Source organism: Petaurus breviceps, unplaced genomic scaffold (assembly GCF_028583685.1).
Source record: "Petaurus breviceps papuanus isolate PSGF00001 unplaced genomic scaffold, PetGlider_PUasm1.0 90919, whole genome shotgun sequence".
Lineage (NCBI taxonomy): Eukaryota > Metazoa > Chordata > Mammalia > Diprotodontia > Petauridae > Petaurus > Petaurus breviceps.
In genome coordinates this window covers 42,893,782-42,913,853 of record NW_027187378.1, presented here as the reverse complement: position 1 = coordinate 42,913,853, position 20,072 = coordinate 42,893,782, and the positions used below count along the sequence as shown (strand labels likewise).

General features: G+C 36.5%; 1 protein-coding gene across 1 annotated transcript in view; it reads left to right on the top strand.

Annotated features, from left to right (window-relative positions):
• The window catches only part of KCNU1 (potassium calcium-activated channel subfamily U member 1), a 305,967-nt gene that overhangs the window by 266,944 nt on the left and 18,951 nt on the right, over positions 1–20,072 (top strand). Inside the window, 1 exon segment of the mRNA XM_069075353.1 lies at positions 15,199–15,338. Coding sequence (XP_068931454.1) covers positions 15,199–15,338 — 140 coding nt within the window.

Genomic DNA, 20,072 nt, shown 5'->3' with positions numbered 1-20,072 from the left:
AATAATGGACAGGAGGCAGTGACAAACACATTCCAAAGAAAAAGAAGAACAAGAAAGCTAAATGGTTGTCTGATGAGACTGTATAAATTGTTGCGGAAAATAGAAAAGTGAAAGGTAAAGGAGAAAAGGAAAAATATACTCAATTGAGTACAGATTCCCTGGGAATGATCAGGAGAGATAAGGTTTTCTTAAATAAACAATGCAAAGAAATAGAAGAAAAGAATAGACTAGGAAAGACAAAACATCTCTTCAAGAAAATTAGAAAAATGAAGGGAACTTTTCATGGAAAAATGAGCATGATAAAAGAAAAAAATGGTAGGAATTCAATGGAAGTAGAAGATATTGAGAAGAGGTGGCAAGAGCATACAAAAGAAATATATACGAAATATCTTAACATCACTGATAACCAAGATGGTGTGATTACTGATCTAGAGCTAAGCATCCTGGAGAATGAAGTCAAATGGGTCTTAGTAGGCATTGCTAACAACAAGACTAGTGGAGGTGATGGAATTCCAGCTGAACTCTTTAAAATCCTAAAAGATGATGCTGTTAAAGTGCTGTATTCAATATGCCAGCAAATTTGGAAAACTCAATAGTGGCCACTGGTTTGGAAAAGATCAGTTTACATTCCAATCTTAAAGGTGAGCACTGCCAAGATTGTTCACATTCGTAAATAATTGCATTCATTTCACATGTCAGCTAAGTTATGCTTAAGATTCTGCCAAGCTCTATGATAGCAATATGTGAACTGAGAATTATAGAGAGGCTAAGTGGTACTGTGAATAGAGCACCAGCCCTTGAGTCAGGAAGACCTGAGTTCAAATCCAGCCTCAGACACTTAACATAAAACTAGCCATGTGACTGACCTTGGGCAAATCAATTAACCCCAATTCCCCTACCTTCCCCCTTCTAAAAAAAAGAAAGAAAGAGGATTACCAGAAGGGTAAGCTGTTTTGCAAAGAGGCAGAAGAACTAGAGACCAAATTGCCAACATTCACTGGATTATGGAGAAAAGCAAGGGAGATGCATAAATATTACTTCTGCTTCCTTGTCTGAATTAAAACCTTTGACAACAAAAATTTGTCAAGTCCTCAAAGAGATGAAAGTACCAGATCATCTTAAGCATCTCCTGAGGAACCTGTATACAGGTCAAGAAGCAATAGTTAAAACCAAACATGGAACAATTGATTGGTTTGAGATTGGAAAAGGAATATGACAAGGTTTTATATTGTCCCCTTATTTATTTACCTTACATGCAGAGTACATCATGAGAAATGTCAGTTTGGATGAGTCAAAAACTGGAATTAATGTGGACAGACATAAGTAACAATTGCAGAGTCAAAAGTCAGAATTAAGGTTGTGGGGAGAAATATCAACAATTTCATATATGCAGAAAATACCAGTCTGATGGCAGAAAGTGAAGAAGAATTAAACAGCCTCTTGATGAGACTGAAAGAGAAGAGTATAATACTGGTTTGAAGCTTAACATAAAAGAAAGAAAAAAAAAGATCTTGGTAACTGGTCAGACCTCTTCCTGGCAAACGGAGTGAGAAGAAAAGGAATCAGTGTTAGATTTTATATTCTTGGTCTCAAAGATTAATGGAAACAGAAACTGAATCCATGACATTAAAAGCATCTTTTTCCTTGGAAGGAAATACATGGAAAATCTGTACAGCAAACCAAAAAGGTAGAGATATATATCATCTTACTGACAGTAGTCTACATAGTCAAAGCTATGGTTTTTCCAGTGGTAATATATGGCTTTCAAAGTTGGATTATAAGCATGGCTGACCACGGCAGAATCATTGCTTTTAAATTGTGATGTTGGACAAGACTTTCGAGAGTCCCTTGAAGAGCAGGAATATCAAATCAGTCATGACTTAAAGAATTCCTAGGAGAGCAAAGAAATCAAACCAGTCATGATTTAAAGATTTTAATTCAGACTTCTCATTGGAAGGACAGTTACTGAAGCTATAACTTAAATATTTGACCACATAATAAGAAGTCAAAACTCAATGGAAAATTGACATTGGGAAATATTAAAGTCAAAGAGATAAAGGGATAGCAGAAAAGATGGATAGTGTCATAGAAGCAACAAACATAGACAGACTTTGGGAGATAGTAGAGGATATGTTCCTGGTGTGGTACTGTCCACAGGCACACAAAAAGTCAGAATGAACAACTGAACAACAGCAACAACAACAATCATCAAAACAATCTAATACTGGCTAAGAAATAGAATGGTGGATCAGTGGAATAGATTAGGTACGCAATACCCAGTAGTAAATGATTAGAGTAATTTAGATTTTTTTATAAAACACAAAATGCAACCTTTCATGGCAAGAAATCACCATTTGGCAAAAATAGCTGGGAAAACTGGAATGTGGTTTAGCAGAAAATAGACACAGACCAACATTTCACATCATATAGCAAAACAACATCAAAATCAGTAGCAGTTTAGGCATAAAGGTAAATTAGTGGAATATGGGAAAATTTACCCATGAGATTTATGTATAAGGTAAGATTTTATAACCAACAAGAGATAGAAAGGGTTAGGGAAGTAAAATGGTGAATTTTTATTATGTGAAATTTAAAATGAAATCAATATAACCAAAATTAGAAAGAAGGCAAGAAATTGAGGGTGGGAGAGTAGGGGGTGGAAATTGTAGAAAGTTCCTCTTATAAAGGCCTTATTTCTCAAAAATACACAGAACTGTATTAACCTAATTTATAAAAATAAGATTCATTCTCTAATTGATCAATGGATATGAACAGGAAGTTTTCAGGAAAAAAAATCATTTGAAAAATGCTCTAAATCCTTACTGACTAAGGAAATGCAAATTAAAACAAGTCTGAGATACCATCTCAGACTTATAAGACTCACTAACATAACCAAAAAAAAAAGAAAATAATAAGTGTTGGAAAAGAACATGTATATGTGGGGCAGGTGGTGAGGTAGACTAATGCATTATTGGTGGAGTTGTAAACTAGTACAACAATCTGGAGAATAATTTCAAACTGTGTCCAAAGGACTTTAAAACTGTGTATATCCTTTTACCCAGCCATACCACTACATATATGTATCCCAAAGAAATAAAAAGGGGGTTGGGGAATGCTTTGTATGTACAAAAATATTTATAGGCAAAGAATTGGAAATCAAAGGGATACCCATCAATTGGAAAATAGCTAAATAAGTTTTGGTATATGATTGTAATGGAATACTATTGTGCTTTAAGAAATAATGAGCAGGGGCAGCTAGATGGTGCAGTGAATAGAGCAACAGCCCTGGTGTCGGGAGGACCTGAGTTCAAATCCAGCCTCAGACACTTGAAACTTACTGGTTGTGTGACCTTGGGCAAGTCACTTCACCCCAATTGCCTTGCCTTCCTCCCTCCAAAAAAAAAAAAAGAGAGAGAACTGATGAGCAGCTGATAAAGGTCTCGTTTCTAAAATACATAGAGAACTGATTCAAATTTATTCGAATATAAGTTATTCTCCAAGTGATAAATGGTCAAAGAATTGAACAGGCAGTTTTCAAATGAAGAAATTAAAGCTATCTATAGCTATATGGAAAAAAAAGTCCCTAAACTGCTACAGATTGGAGAAAGGCAAATTAAAACAACTCTAAGATACCATATCACAACTATTAGATTGGTTAACATGACAAAACAGGAAAATTACAAATGTTGGCGATGTGGGGAAATTGAGACATTAATGCATTGTTCATGGAGTTGTGAACTGCTCCAACCATTCTGGAGAACAATTTGAAACTATGTCCAAATGGGTATAAAGTTCTGCATGCCCTTTGATCCAGCAACACCACTGCTAGGTCTGCATCCCAAAGAGATCATAAAATAGGGAAAAGGATTCACATGTACAAAAATATTTATAGTAGCTATTTTAGTGGTAGGAATAAAGTGGCAATTGAGGGGATGCCCATAAATTGGGGAATGGCTGAAAAAGTTGTGGTATATGAACATAATGGAATGCTATTGCTTCATTAAAAAAGGTAAGTAGGCAAATTTCAGAAAAAAATTGGAAACACTTTACATGAACTGATGCTGAGTGAAGTGAGTAGAACCAGGGGAACATTGTACACAGTGACAACATTGTATGATGACCGATATTGCTGGACTTGGCTCTTCTCAGCAGTGCAATGATCTAGGACATTTCCAAGGACTCATGATGGAAGGTGCTGTCCACATCCAGAGAAAGAACTATGGAGTCTGTATGGCAAATCGAAGTATACCATTTTTTCTTTCTCACGGTTTTCCTTTTTGCTCTGATTCTTATTTCTCAACATGACTAATGTGGAAATATGTTTAATATGATTGTATATGCATAACCTATATCAAGTTGCTTGCTCTTTTATATTTTGTTTTCCTTTTTTAAAAGATATTTATATTTATCTTTTTTTAAAATTTTCAAATGCTTTATTAACTTCTGATTTACATCTTTTATTTCCACCAGATTTTGAGTTACAGATTTTCTCCTCATTTTCCCCTACCCACCGCCCCAAAATAGCAGTCGCACAGGATATCCCCTTCTCCAATCTGCTCTCTCCCATATTTTCTCCCATACTCATTTAGACTTTTCAAGTGGATCTCTATGCTACAGTGCCTGTATATCTTATTTCCCAATCACATGTAAAATAGTATTAATAATAGTGTATATATATACATATATATATATATATTTGATTTTAAAACTTTGAATTCCAGATTCATTCCCTTCCTCCCTTGTCACCCACCCTTACTGGGAAGATAAGCAGTTCAGTAGAGGTTGTACATGTGTGGCTAATGCAAAACAATAACATAGCAGATATATTGTAAAAGACTGACAATATTTCCCTCCCTACTATTCCCCCTCCCACTTGCTCTATTCTCTACTTTGATCCCATCCCTTTTCAAAAGTGAGTGCCTCCACTTCCCTCCTGTATCAGCAATGCAATATTCACAATGCCTATGGAAATTACAGATATGCTGATGTAATTATCAATGACTAAATACACCGGGCTTGTTATATGGGGGAATAAGGTAGAAAATTTATTAAAATACCAAAAGATTGAGTCCCAAAACCAGAAAGTGAAAGCCATCAGAGTAGTTTTGAAATTGGCACAGGTAGATACAGTAGAAAGCACCCACATTCTCAAGCCTTTAAAACAGAACAGGCTACCTCAGGCAAAGGTCCTCCTCTCCCCACTCACAGCAACCACCCAGCATCCAGGAAGCATGCTCCCAGCATCTCCGGCCCCTGGCAGTCCTCAGCAGGAGTCCTTAGCAGAAATTCTGGCTGACTCAAAAAGGGCTTCGCGCTGCCGCTGCCTCTGCTGATGCTGCTGTCACCGCCACTGCTAGCCACTGCAGGAACTCTAGCTTGGCTTCTGCTTCCTCTTGCTCCGCCCCTTCCTGCTACATCAGCAAGTCCAATGGGGCATGAAAGATCTTTAAATCCCATAACACTTACACCTCCCCCCAGCCTGCCCTCCCTTCCATCATCTCCCCTCTCATCCCCTTCTTCCCCTACTCTCCTGGAGGGTGAGATATCCTATTTAGTGTATATTTCACTCCCTCCTCAAGCCAAATTCAATGGGAATAAGGTTGACCCATTCCCTTTTGCCTTCCTATTCTTCCCCTCCATTGTAACCATTTTCCATTGCCTCTTCTATATGAGATAGTTTACCCAAATCTGTCTCTTCCCATCTCCTCTCATTATATTCCTCTCACCTCGTAATTTCACCTTTTAAGTATCATCCCTTCCTGTTAAATTGTTCCTGTGCCCTCTATCTATGTATACCTGTAAACCTATATATACACATTCACATATGTATTCATATGCCCATATAGACATATATATATAGAGAGACATATATATATATATATAGAGAGAGAGAGACATATATATTTCTATTCCCTTCAACTACTGAGGAAAGTTTCATAAGTTACAATTATTGTTTTTCCATGTAGGAATATAAATAGTTCAACTTTGGTAAGTTCCTTATGATTTCTTTTCCCTGTTTACCTTCTCAAGCTTCTCTTGCTTCTTGTATCTGAATGTCAAATTTTCTATTCAACTCTGGTTTTTTCAGCAAGAATGCTTGAAAGTCCTCTATTCCACTGAATGACCATATTTTCCCCTGAAACATGATACTCCATTTTTCTGGGTAGGTGACTCTTGGTTTTAATCCCAGCTCCTTTGGATATTCCTCTGGAATATCATATTTTAAGCCCTTCGATCCCTCTGTGTAGAAGCTGCCAGATCCTGGGTTATCCTGATTGTGTTTACACAGTATTCAAATTGTTTCTTCCTGGCTGCTTGTAATATTCTCTCCTTAATCTGGGAATTCCAGAACCTGGCTATAATATTCCTAGGAGTTTTGTTTTGGGGATCTTTTTCAGGAGGTGATCAGTGGATTCTTTCAACCTTTATTTTGCTCTCTGGTTCTAAAACATCAGGGCAGTTTTCTGTGAGAACTTCCTGGAGGATGATTTCTAGGTCTTTTGACTTTGGTCATGGTAGTCCATTAATTTTTAAATTATCTCTCCTGGATCTATTTTCCAGGTCAGAGGTTTTTCCCATGAGATATTTCACATTGCTTTCTATTCTTTCATTTGTTTGGATCTGTTTAACAGCATCTTGATTTCTCATCAAGTCATTAGCTTCCATTTGCTCCAATCTAATTCTGAAGCAATGATTCTCCTCATTGAGCTTTTGAGATTCTTTTTCCATCTGGCAAATTAGGCTTTTTAAGGCATTCTTCTTCTCATTGCCTTTTTGAGCCTCTTTCGCCATTTTAGTTAGTCTATTTTTTAAGGTATGATTTTCCTCAGTTAGGTTGTTGGCTCTCATTTCGTAATTTTCTTGCATCATTCTCCTTTCTCTTCCCAATTTTTCCTCCACTTCTCTTATCTGCTTCTTAAGGTCCTCTATGGCCTGTAACCAGCTCGTATTTTCCTTTGAAGCTTTTGGTGCAGGAGTTCTGACTTCACTGTCTTCCTCCTGTTCCATGCTTTGCTCCTTTTTGTACCCAAAATAGGAGTCTAATGTTGGAATCTTCTGTCTGCTTTGTTTCCTTTGCCTGGTCATGTCACCCCTCAATCACTTGACCTCTGGGCTTTTTGCCACAGTAGAACTCTGCCACCAAACAGGGGAGCTTTTGTCCCAAATGCTGGGGTTTTCTCAGCTGCCGGAGGTATTAGATGGGTGCCCTCTCTGAGGCCTTCACATGCTCTGGCAAGCTGCACACACACCCAAGGACCTCCACTCTAGACTGCAATCACGATCCAAGAAGGTTAAAGCAAGAGCGATTACCCCTCAGACTGGTGCTTGGTCCCCCTACACTCTGCAGGCCAGGAGCTGAAGCTGCCACGTGGCACTGGCTGGCTGTGCCAGTGTCTCAGCAGCTTCTCGCCCCAGGGGCAAAAGCCATGCACTCCCAATTACTGGGTCCCAAAGTCCAGACTCCACTGACCTCTAACTTTGTCCTTTGCATCTATGTGTTGATAAATCTGGAAACAGCCACAGCTTCTGCGCATCTGGAGTCTTTCCCCGTTATCCCCCCATGGGGGTCAGTCCCACCCTGGAGCTAAAGCCTTGGCGTGGGGCTGGGCTTGGTTCCCAGAATACTGAGCTGGCCGATTCCTGCCAGCCTGCCAGCCTGTCCTCAGTGGGAGGTTAGCTTCTCTGTGTCATTTTGTGTGTTCTGTAGCTCCAAAGTTTTTTAGAGTCCCCTTTTACATGGATTGGGGAAGGTGGAAGCCGGAGTAGCAGAGAGGACCTGCTTCTACTCCTGCTTGCTCTTTTGGGAAAGGAGAGAGTAGGGGGGTGGAAATTTAGATCTCACAATCTTATTTTGAAAACTCAAAATCAATCAATTAATTAAGAAAGAAAGAAATGATGAGCAGGTCAATTTCAGAAAAACCTCAAAAAAGTTACATGAACTGATACAAAGTGATGTGAGCAGAACCAAGAGAATATTGTATGCAATAACCTCAATATTTTAATGATGATCAACTGTGAAAGACTTCAATACCCTGATGAATAAAATAATCAAACACAATTCAAAAGTATCCATTGTGAAAGTGCTATCCACCTCTACATAGATAATTGATGAACTCAATGAAGTGTAAACTGAAACATACTTTTGTTTTCATTTTCTTTATATTTCTTATTTTACATTTTTTGGCAACATGCCTAATATGGAAATATATTTTGTATGACTTCACATATATAACTGATATATCTCTATTGATGTGGCAGGGAGGTAAAAAATTTGGAACTCAAAAATTTTTAAAAATAGTATGTTAAAATAAAACAAAACAAAAAAAATAAGTTTACTCTGTGCTAGATACTATGCTAAGCACTAGAAAGTTTGAAAAAAAGACAAAAAGCATAACTACTGCCTTCAAAGAGCTTATATTTGATTGGTGAAAACAACATGCAAACTATATACATACCAGATATAGCCTTCAGCAAGGATTCAGGTACTCTGGTTTATAGACTCTCCAAATTAGATTAAGATGCCCCACCCTAGTTCTTGAATCTTTGGAGGAACTCTATAGAGGATTGGTATATTTTTTTCATTAGACTTCATTTTAATAGTCATTTCCCCTTGTTTCTTTGATTTTGAGATAGATGTAATGAAAATATGTGTTTAGTTTTAATCAGAAAATCAGTCAAAGAAATTATAATCTAGTCACAGTATCTTTCCATAATTGTATATAACCCTTGCTTGGTTAGGAATTCTTCTATCCATAGCTATGGAAGACATATGATTTGCTTCTATCTTTTTTATTATTTGTTAACTTCATGATCTTCAAAATTCAGGTAATATATCTATTTTTAATTTATTGTGGAAGATGATGTAATATGTTACTCTAACCTTACATTTTTAAAATTCTTTTCCAGTTCTCCAAATAGTTCTTACAAATATACAGTTTTCCCTAAGTAATTTATGTTTACTTAATTATTGAGTTTATTTGTAATTCATTTTTTTATTCTATTGATGTACTCAGCTATATTTAATGAGTACCAAATGGCATTGATTATTCCTGCCTTTAATATAAAATATCTGAAAGTTGTCTCTTCATTCTTATCTTTTTTAATTTTTCACTTAATATTATAGGTCTTTTGTTATTCCAAATGAATTGTTTTATTATATCTGGTTTATAAAATATCCTTTATTATCTTGATTGGTAGAAGACTAAATCTGTAAATTGTTTGTTTAAAGCATCATCTTTGTTATATTGGCATAGCCCATCCATGAGCATTGAAGATTTTTCTCTATTCTAATTTTTTTTATGTCCTCAAGAAGGTATTTGTCATTGAGTCTTTATTGACATTAATTATGTTTTAGAGTAGATTAATTCTAAAATATTGTATGCATTTTGTAGTTATTTTAAATGGTACTTATATTTTCCATGATTACTTCCTGGATTTTATTATTATTACAGAAAAATTTGGTTTATTTTTATACATTCATTTTGCAGCCTGTAACTTTCCTGAAGTTATCATCACAATTAGGTTCCTTTCTAACTCCCTAAAATTTTCTAACTAAACCATTATGTCATCAAAGAATGGGAATTGTTTTGTTTCCTCTTAACCTCTATTTACAACTTTAATTTTTCTTTTTGAAGGTTGGAAGGGAAGGCAATTGGGTTTAAGTTATTTGCCCAAGGTCACATAACTAGTAAGTGCCAAATGTCTGAAGTTGGATTTGAACTCAGGTCCTCCTGACTCCAGGGTCAGTGCTCTATTCACTGCGCCACCTAGCTGTCCCAACTTTAATTTTTTAAAATCATTTTCCTAGTAATAGAATTTACTATTGATATAATTTCTACAACTGTACAAAATAATTTTGGGAAAAGGGGATATCTTTGATTCACTCTAATGGGGAAGCTTCTAATTTTTCTTCATTACATAAAATACTAACTTTTATTTTTAGATAGATGTTTTATTCTAATAAAAAAAAATCTCTGTCTATAATTTGTAGGGAATGTTAGGACCTTGTAATCTTTTTTCATAAATTGTGATAATCCTGACTTAATTATTATTTTGTTGAATTGTGACTTGTCATGATGTATTTAATATTTATGCCTTCTTACATTCATCTGTAATTTCTCTTGTTCCTCAATAAATGGCCTTTGTTTGTTAAATTATCATATCTTGCTGTGAAATATTTGTTCTTTAGTGGTCATATTCAGAAGGTTGCAAAAATAATTTTGCCTTAAATTATGCAATAATATACCAAATTCAACTTTTTTCCTTTTTGATTATTTTTGTTAGATTTGTTTATCTCTGAGAGAGGAACATTAAAGTTTCCCATTGTACTTGTATTATCTATATTATTTTTATAGTTCAGCTGATTATTCATGAATGTGATGCTGTGCAATTTTGGAGGAAGCACATTTTATATTGTTGTTTATTCATTAATCTCTAATAATTTCTTTAAGTATAATGTAATTCCCTTGTTTATAGTGTAGATTTTTACTTTTGTCTTATGTGATAGCATGACTGTAACTCCTGCCTTTTAAAAAATTTTACCCATTGTACAGGTTGTACATTTATGAGTTGTAGGATTTTAGTGTGCTCAGATGTGCTCCTTTAGTACCATATCCTATATTTCCTTAAATTCTGTCTTCATCTTTATCCTTCCTGCTTTTGTACTAAAACAAAAGAAAAAAAATCTACTTAATGGTCACTATTTTTAACTCCATAGTTTTTCTATTTAAAAAATCTCTACAGATAGGATGATTTATTTCATCATTTGTGCTTTCCTTAGTACAATAACTGTACTTATTTACATGCCTATGCTTCTCTTTTGTAGAAGTATTTTCAAGTTCAATATCCTGCTGGCATCTCTGTTGCAATAATGTCTGTCATGCCTTCCTTTTGTTGAACATTTATTGTTTGTTTTCCATTGGCATTTAGGTTCAGGTTTGTAGGGGATGTCATTTTGGCTTACATCTTGACCTTCTTTGCTTTTAGGAATATATTATTCTGTTCCCTTCTGCTTCTTTTCAGGGGATACAAACTAATGCATTATTAAAATTCCCTTTTCTTTTTACTAGGAGAAACTGATAAATTGAACCACTAGGTTTCTTTCAGTTTGAAGTGTAGGTTTTTGTTTAATTCCCTAAAGGCAATTTGTGGATTATTTTTATTAGTATTCTGTTTTCTATATTTCTATATTTCTAAATTTTAGACAATTTTCTCGTGTTATTTCCCACACTCTCATGTTCAGTTTTTTCTTCACTTTTTTTTTTTTTGGTTCTTGTTTTGGTTTTGCCATGTTCTTCTGGGGATACCTATGATCTTTAATTTGTCTCTGTTCTTTTGATTATACATAGAGATAATGTGTTCTTTTATATTTGTTGACTTTTGCTTTTTCTCTGGATTGTCCTTCACTGCAATATATTTTTATTCCTAATCTGTTCTTTTTTCTTCCATTTCTTTAGAGAAACTTTTCACTGTTTATTGAAATTTTCTACCTTATAATTATTTCTGCTGTGCAAGGTGTAGGTTCTGACAATTTCTTTCCTTCCACGTTGCTCTTTCATAATTCTCATTTCTTTTTTTAACTATTCTGTAATATTTTAATGTTAGGATTCTGTATTTCATTGAATTAGCTCAATTTTCTTTGACTAGTAGAATCTAGTTAGAGAATTTTGTAATTTTTTTTTTTTTGCAGTGCTAGTACTCATCCTTCTTGTTTTAGGATCTTTTCTTTTGATTTATGTGCTTGTACTTTAGGATTTAAATTTAACATTCCTATTGAAATATATGGTTGTTTTATCTCCTTTCCCCCACCCCACTCCCATTATATTCCCTAGTCATTGATGCTATGATTCCTTTATCTTTGATGATAACTATAAAACCTAGGAGTGGACTAAAAAAACTACCTCAGATTTCTCCCATGTTTGAGGCTGACTTTTCTCTGACCTCAGTCTCTGTCTTAAGTAACACTTGGGGGTGAGGTAGCAGGAATTGCCCCCAGCTGGGGTTCAGTTCCCTTTCCTTCAGGTCTGGCATTCTCACAATCCCTGCCTTCTTGTTCCCTTCTCTTGTTCTTTCCTTCTCTGACTGGGTGGGCTCAATCAGCTTCTGCCTCTTTTTAAAGTAGGTTTGGGAAAGATCAGAGTAGGTATTCAGAGTGGAGTAGCGCTTTGGAGTACACTAATTATCACACCCACGTTCTCTGCAACAACACCCCCTGCCCGCTCCACCTCCCAGGGTTGGCAGAGTCTGTTAAAGCAAATGTGGATTGATAGGTGGAAGAGTATTTTCAGAGTCTTTGTAGCGGGAGAATAATCCCCGTATGTGTCCCAAGTACAAACCTATGGGTCAGTTTATGTGCTCTGCCCTAGGGTAGAGGTTAGTAGGAGACGGATGTTCAGTAAGTGTCTCAGGGCAGCAGTGTTAATTTATGTGGTAGTTTTTTAACTGTTTTCTGACTTTCTTTTCCTATGAATTCAACTGCAGTTGCTTTACCTCTGGTATATAATTTCTCTTTGAAGGATTTTTGAGATGTAGTAGGGACTGGAGAAAATGTGTGCTCTATCTCTAGTTGGTCCTGTGACCCGATATCTCCAGAAGCCTCTTATGGTGCTTGCCCCATTCAAGTCCTCTCCCAGAGAGCTAGATTTCCTTCTCCAGAATTAGTGGAACATATTTTTGCTCATTTACCACCCCCCCCCCCATTCTTATCTATAGCTATCCTGAATTAAAAGTCTTGAAGGAAAATTGGCTTTGGGAGAGGGGTGGACTCCTATCTGATAAAACAATTGCCACCCAGCACTTCCATTCAAGAAAACATAATTATGCTTTTGTTAGGATGTCAGTAAGGAAATCCCCAGAGAGCCATTTATTTTTATCACCTGGAAGTGCAAACTAAATAAATGCACCTTACAAGGAAGGTGCAACAATGTAAGAGAGACAGACAGATAGATAGAGAATGACAGAGACAGAGAAGGGAAAAAAGAAAAAATCTAAATAGAAGGAATACTATGATTTGGGGGCATGCACAATAGTATTATTAAGGTCAACTGCTTAGGTGCATAGAGCACATTTATATTCTTGTAAAGTCTTTGAGTTATTGTTCTCACATTTACCAGTTTTTTTCTTTTTTACTTCCTCTTTTTACAGAAAGCAATTTTAGAGATACCTCACATTTCAAATCGGTTCAAGGAAAATTTAGACATATTCCCTTCATAACTGAACTGAGTAAGTTTTTTGTGGGGGGAAGTGCAAGGGGAGGTGGTATTCACAGGGCTAATGGGAGTCAGGATTATATTATTATATCACTGAGTCCGTCCAGGATTCTATTTGTAATTTACAGATAAAGAACCATAACTTATATAGAAAACATTCATGGTCTGTCTAGATGTTGTGACTGTGAAAGGAGGCAGTGGGGCAAAGTGAACTTTTAGAACTTTGGTGACATTATCTAGGAAAAGCCCATTATAAATCTGCTGTTGAGAGATAAGGTCAACATCTTCATGGTATGACTTTTCCTGCTTCAAGGGAAAAAATGAACTTTTTACCTCTCTGTACATGTGGACTTTATAATAGAGCATACTGCAGCTCCTGGAAAAAGTGACCGTTTATGAAAGGAAGTTTAGGAATGCTTCAAAAGAGCCTCATTCCCTACAAAAGCCTTCTAACCTAAGTCTTTTCAGTACCCAAAATTCTGCTATTCAAGATTCATTCCTTTGGTTGAATTCTTGGTCTATACTTGTTGAGGTCCTCTTAGAAAAATTCAATACTTCTGGGATGAGTGATACTGTTTCTTGAACATATTCTATGTTAGGAGTCCCAGGTAATTTGAAGACACTGGGAGCTTGATGGGGGTTGGGATGGAATTTGAAAATGAGGTAATATTAGTGGAAAGGAGAGAAGGACATGAAGAGGGGTGTAGGAATTTGGAGAACAAACCATTGCTTCACAATTATACCCAGAATCAGACCCAGGAATATAATTTGAACCAAACCCATAACCTAAACCAATGGGGTAGCAAAGTATTTTAAAATACCATTTTCTGGTATAATAATAAGAAAATAATATACAAACTTTAAAATGCCATATAAATGTTAGTAATGATGGTTATTATTAAAATCTTTAATGGGTAGGACTTTGAAGCCATTCTGGGCAGTCCTAAAAATTAATCAGGAGGACTTAACCAGTGATTCTGTAATACCAACCCCAAGTTCATCTGAATCATGATGGCATTCACTGTAAGTCCTGGGAGTCTGGGCTATTCTAATTCTAGATAGAGTTCAGAGGCTTATTATCTGTTACTATTCATTCTCTTTACATAAACCCCCTTAATCACAGAAGCTCTTTCTTGCTGTTCACTGCTGGGGTTCTTAATTTTTCCTTTATTTTTATCTCCAGTTGTGTCATGACCTATTCCTCAGGTGGATGTGAACTAATGAGGCTAATTGGGAGTATACTATAAGGTGGACTGATTGAGAGGCCAAAAGAGGAAAGATTCTTTCATGATTCAGTTTTCAGAAGGACCTAAAATGCTGAGTGCAAATGAGAGACCTTGTGAGAGCAGGCCATGCTTCTCAAATTACTCTAGCTTGAGAGAGCTATTTCACAGCTGCCTTATAATTAATTGGTCCAGTGCTGGAAATATAGACTGTTGGTTTCCAAGCCTGATTTCAGGCATGAGAGCATGGAATGAAGTATGGTTCATAGCTAAACAGCCAAGGGCATTGAGGGTACTAGACTGGAAACCTTTTGGTGTTTCAAAGTCTAGAAACATTAACATACAAGAAAGTGTATGTATTACATATATGTTTATAAACATGCATGTATAAACTTATGAATAAAAATATGTGTGTTTACATATAAATACATATATGTTAGTGTTGTTATTCAGTTATTTTAGTTATGTCTGACTCTCTGTTACCTCATTTGGGGGTTTTCTTGGCAAAGATACTGGAGTGGTTTGCCATTTCCATTGCCAGCTCATTTAGTGGATGAGGAAACTGAGGCAAACAGTTAAATGACTTGCCCAGGGTCACACAGCTAGTAAGTGTACACACACACACACACACACATTTTTATAAACAAAGGGGATTAAGGGATGTAGATTGCCTTTAGAAGGGTGACACAGACACGGGTGTTTGCGATATTTATTCTGTTCCTAATCTTAGCCCACTGTCTTGTTCTTTTTGTCTACTTGCCTTGCAGAAAGTTTTTCCGAGAATAATTTTATTGAACAACTCAGTGGAATACATACTGGCCTCCCAGGAATAAACTTTTCCCATAGTATCTCCTTTTGTACAGGTGCTGTCTTTTCAGATAATTGTTTGAATTCCCTGCTGACCATGGTAAGTGTGACACTGAAGGTTACATGCCTAATTGAGAAACCCTTTAGAGTTTGGGAGTTAGGTGATCAGGGAATTAGGAAGCAATCATGAAAGTAAACATCTGTACAGAACTGGTAAAGTTACCAAAGTATATCCATAAACATTGCCCATTTAGATTCTTATATAAACCTTATGGAGTTGGGACAGGGAAGCTATATCCATTGCATATAGCAACAGATATAACATATAGCAAATTTGGAAACAGGGGCACATAAAAACCGAGTGGTTTGCCATAAAACCATTATACTACAGAATTATTTTTAAATATTATGTTGAAGGCTATAGTTAGAAAATGATACAACAATCATGGAGTTGGGAGTCAAAGTTGTATAATAGATCTGGTCTTGAAGTCAGAAAGACTTAATATTAGGTTCCTCTTATCAACAGGCTGTGTGAACAAGAGCTAGTCATTTAACCTCTCAGTGGGTTGGTCTGACAACTTTCTAAGTTTTCGAAAAAAATGTAGAACAAATAACAATGCTGAAGGAAAGTTACAGTCATAGCATGAAAGAAATTAGAACTAGAAAAAGACCTTAGAAATCATAGGATCAGGGAATTGGGTGCTAGTAAGGCACTTAGAGATTATCTAGTTCAACATACTCATTATAAATCTGGGAATGACTGAATCCCTGCAGAAATGCTCATGTGGCAGCAATGATTTTCTGCAGCTAGGGAGCTTTAGACAAATATTGGCTGGTCCACTCACACAAGGGAGCAAGGAGTTATTTGGAATTTGCCAGAATAAAAAAAAATAGGCTGAAAGAATAAAAGGAGAAAGAGAAAAGAAGGGAGGAAAAAAGGAGGCCAGGAAGGAGGGAAGGAAGATAATGAGGAGAAAGAATAGAAGTACATAAAAGGGTAATAATAGAAAGGATAAAAGGAGACCTAAGAAAGGAATGAGGAACAAAAAGGTGAATGAATGAATTAGCATTTCTTAAGTGGTTATTCTGCCAGGTACTGTCCTAAGTATTGTTAAGATCAAGAAGATGGGGAAATGAAGAGGAAGCAAAGGGGAAATGGAAGAAACAGGGGAAAGTACTTAGTATTAAATTGCTATAGTTGAACTATGGATAAAAATTTTGAAGATATAACCTCTCCTTATTTTCCACCCCTCTCCCCGGAAACTAAGCTAGTTTCAGGAGTTATGCAGCATCCTTAAGCAGATAGATGCCCTTCCTCACTTCCAAATTTGACAGTATGTAAAAATAAATTAGCATTAGTGATGAGGAAGAAGAACATTAATGATTTGGAAAGTGTCACATGCAAAGTATACACACCCCAGCAAACCATCTTGGCAGATGGGTTAACCCAGGTTGAGCATAACCAGCAGGCCTCACATCTCTTGGTGAGTTAGGGGGTTGTCTATCCCAAGCATGTGAAGATTTCCCCTGGCAGAATGAATGAATGAATGAATGAATGAATGAATGAATGAGAACAATTTGTTCTGACAACATGTCCCACATGAAGGTAACTGAAGTAGACAAGGTGGAGAGCTTAGAGTTTGGTGAGACATCAAAGACATCAAAGTCATCCACTGCATTCTGGGCCATCACTAGTCACCCTGACTTTTGTCTTGTCACTGCACTTTGATAAGTCTGGTACAGAGAGTGAGGTTGATGACTTTGTGCAATTTACCTCGCTTAAATCTTATTCATGAGTGAGGCAAGACACCATCCTGTTATGTCATTGTTCCTCTTAGAAATTGAATTGAAGAACAAGTAACAATAATGTTCTCCCTTCTCAACTCTGCCCACTTTCTTCCCTTACTTCCATTAAGTTCCAAATAAAATCCCAGCTTTTACAGGAAGTCTTTCCAATCTCTCTTAATTCTAGTGCCTAACATCTCAATCTGATCTCAACAAATCCATAAAGGCACTTTTTATCTCCCTATTTATCCTGTATATAGCTTGTTTTGTATAGATTTGTTTGTAAGTTGTCTCCCCTACTACATTATCAGCTCCTTGGGGTCAGGAGCTGTTTTTTGCATCCTTTGATATGCTTATCACAATGCCTGGCACATAGTAGGTACTTAATCAATGCTTATTAATTCATTTATTGCTTTGAGTTTTTCAAAGCTCTTTACAAATACCTTATTTTATCTTCACAAAAACTCTGGGAGGTAGGTTATTACTATGCCCCTTTGACAGATAAGAAACTGAGGGAATCAGAGGTTAAGTGACTTGTCTATGACCATATAACTAGTAAATATTTGAGGATAGATTAGAACTCAGATCTTCCTGACTCCAAGTCCAGCTTTCTATCCATAAAAATTCAAATATCCTTGAGTACTGGAAACTTGATGGTGAATTATGGAAAACTGAAAAGGATCCCCTTTAGCCCCTTAGCAAAGTACATCCTATAGGGTGATTACCAACTTCCCAAGCTGTGTCTCACCACAAAACTCATGTTACCTTTAAAGTCACAGAACTGTTAAATTTTCCAAGTGGAAGGGATATTCCTGGCCATCTAACCTAGTTCATACCTGAAAATTAATCTGCAATATAATATATTTGACAAGCAGTCATCCGATCTCCACTTCAAGATCTGCTATTGACCTGGGTGGAAAGGCTGACCAACTGTCTTCAGAGGCATACCATGAGACTTTTTGATCTCTCTAATTGTTAGGAATCAGTCAATCAACAAGAATATAAATGTCCACCAGGCACCAGGTATTGCAGTTGGTGCTACAGATAAAACACAACAAAGGAAGCCATCTTTATTTGAAAGGGGCTAATATTGCAATGGGGGACAGATATAAATATATAGAGAATCTATATAAATAAATACACAGGAGTTAAGGACAATGTAATTTGGGAGAGTTGAGGGGTTCAGGAAAGACTTCATGCCAAAGATGGTACTTGGGTCATGTCTTAAAGGAAGAGAGGGATTCTTTGAGGCAAATGTGAGGAGGGACTACATGGGGGATGGGGGATAGATAGCCTGTATAAAGGCAGGGAGGCAAGAGATAGAGGGTTATGGGTAAGGAACTGAAACAAGGTCTACTTGGCTTGATTGACAGAGAGGCATTTAGCTACATCAACGTAATAAAAAGGGAGATAAGAAGGACCTTTATGGATTTGTTGAGATCAGATTGAGATGTCTCTAAGACATCCTGTGTGAAATTTCCAGAAGGTAATTGTTGATGTGAGAGAAGCTCCAGGAAGAAATTGGGGCTGGATGTATAGATGTAGGAGTCCTTAGCATAGACATGATAATTAAACCTGAGAAAACTGAGGAGGTCACCAAGAAAATGAGTGTAGAGAGATGAATTGAACATCTAGCATGGAGTACCCACAGTTAGGGAATATGAATTGGTTGAAAAACCAGCAAAGGAGACTGAGGGGTGGTTAGAAAGGTAGAAAGAACATCAGTCTTGATAGATCAAGACTTATTCTACCACCTCGGCAACTTCCAACTATTGTTTCTGTTTTTGCCTTAGTGGCCATTAATTCTCCCCCATTAGGTCACAAACTCTTAAAGGGCAGGAACTGTATTTTGCCTCCTTTTATATCTTCAGCATTAGCACAATCCATGGCAAATTGTAGACTTTTAATAAATCTTTATTGAATTGAAGGAATGAAATGACTAAAAGTTAAAGGAACAAATATAATCTCTCTTCCCTATGAAAGTCCCTTGAACAGAGTATAGCCATGACAATCCACTTTTCACCCCTTGACTTCTCTTCTCCAAGGTAAACATCTTCAATCATTCTTCTCATTTTTTTCCAAATAAAATAGTACAATGCCAAGCTCAGATGCCCAGGGAACTCCACTGATAATATCCTGCCAAGTATACACTGATCATGGAGGTTGATTAAGCCTGAATCCATATAATTGGATATATATGTATATAGTTCACATCTCTCTCTCTTCTCCACAAGAATATTATGAGATATTTTATGAATTGTTTTACTAAAATCTAAGTAAAATTTGGGGTGACTAGGCAGTGCAGTGGACAGAGCCCTAGGCTTGGAATCACTTAAACCCTATTAGCCTCAGTTCTTCAGTTGTAAAATGGGGACACATGAGAGGGAAATAGCAGATCACTCCAACATCTTTGCTAAAAAAAACCCATGGCCAAATCCACGGGGTCATGAAAAGTCTGATATGACTGAACAACAAAACATTCCCCAGCAATACCAGTTTAGTAATCCTGTCAAAAAAGGAAAATAAGATTAATCTGACAAAACTTGTTCTGGATGAAACCTGGCAGGCTTTTTGTCATCATCTCTTTCTTTGCCAGTATTCACTATCCATCTCTTTCCTGATTGTTCCAGAAATTTCCCAGGAATAAAAGTTAAGATTACTGGTCTATGGTTTGCAGGTTCTATTATCTCTCTTTTTTTTAATCAAGACAAAATTTTTCCTTCTCTAGTCCTTGAGTACCTTTCCTGTTCACCAGAATCTTTCAGATCTCATTGATATTTACTCAACAATCACATCTTACAGATTTTTCATACATCTGAGAAGATAGCCCATCTGGGCCATATGACTTCAGCTAATAAAAGGCTGCAGGTTCACTCTTACTATCTACTAACTTATCTTAGGAATCCACTTCCAGTTAGCCTTTTTTGTTGCTGTCATTTGTCACTTCTACCACAAAGATCATTTCCCTTGGCAGAAACAAGCAAAAAAAAATGGAGCCATAATATGCTCTCTCTCTCTCTCTCTCTCTCTCTCTCTCTCTCTCTCTCTC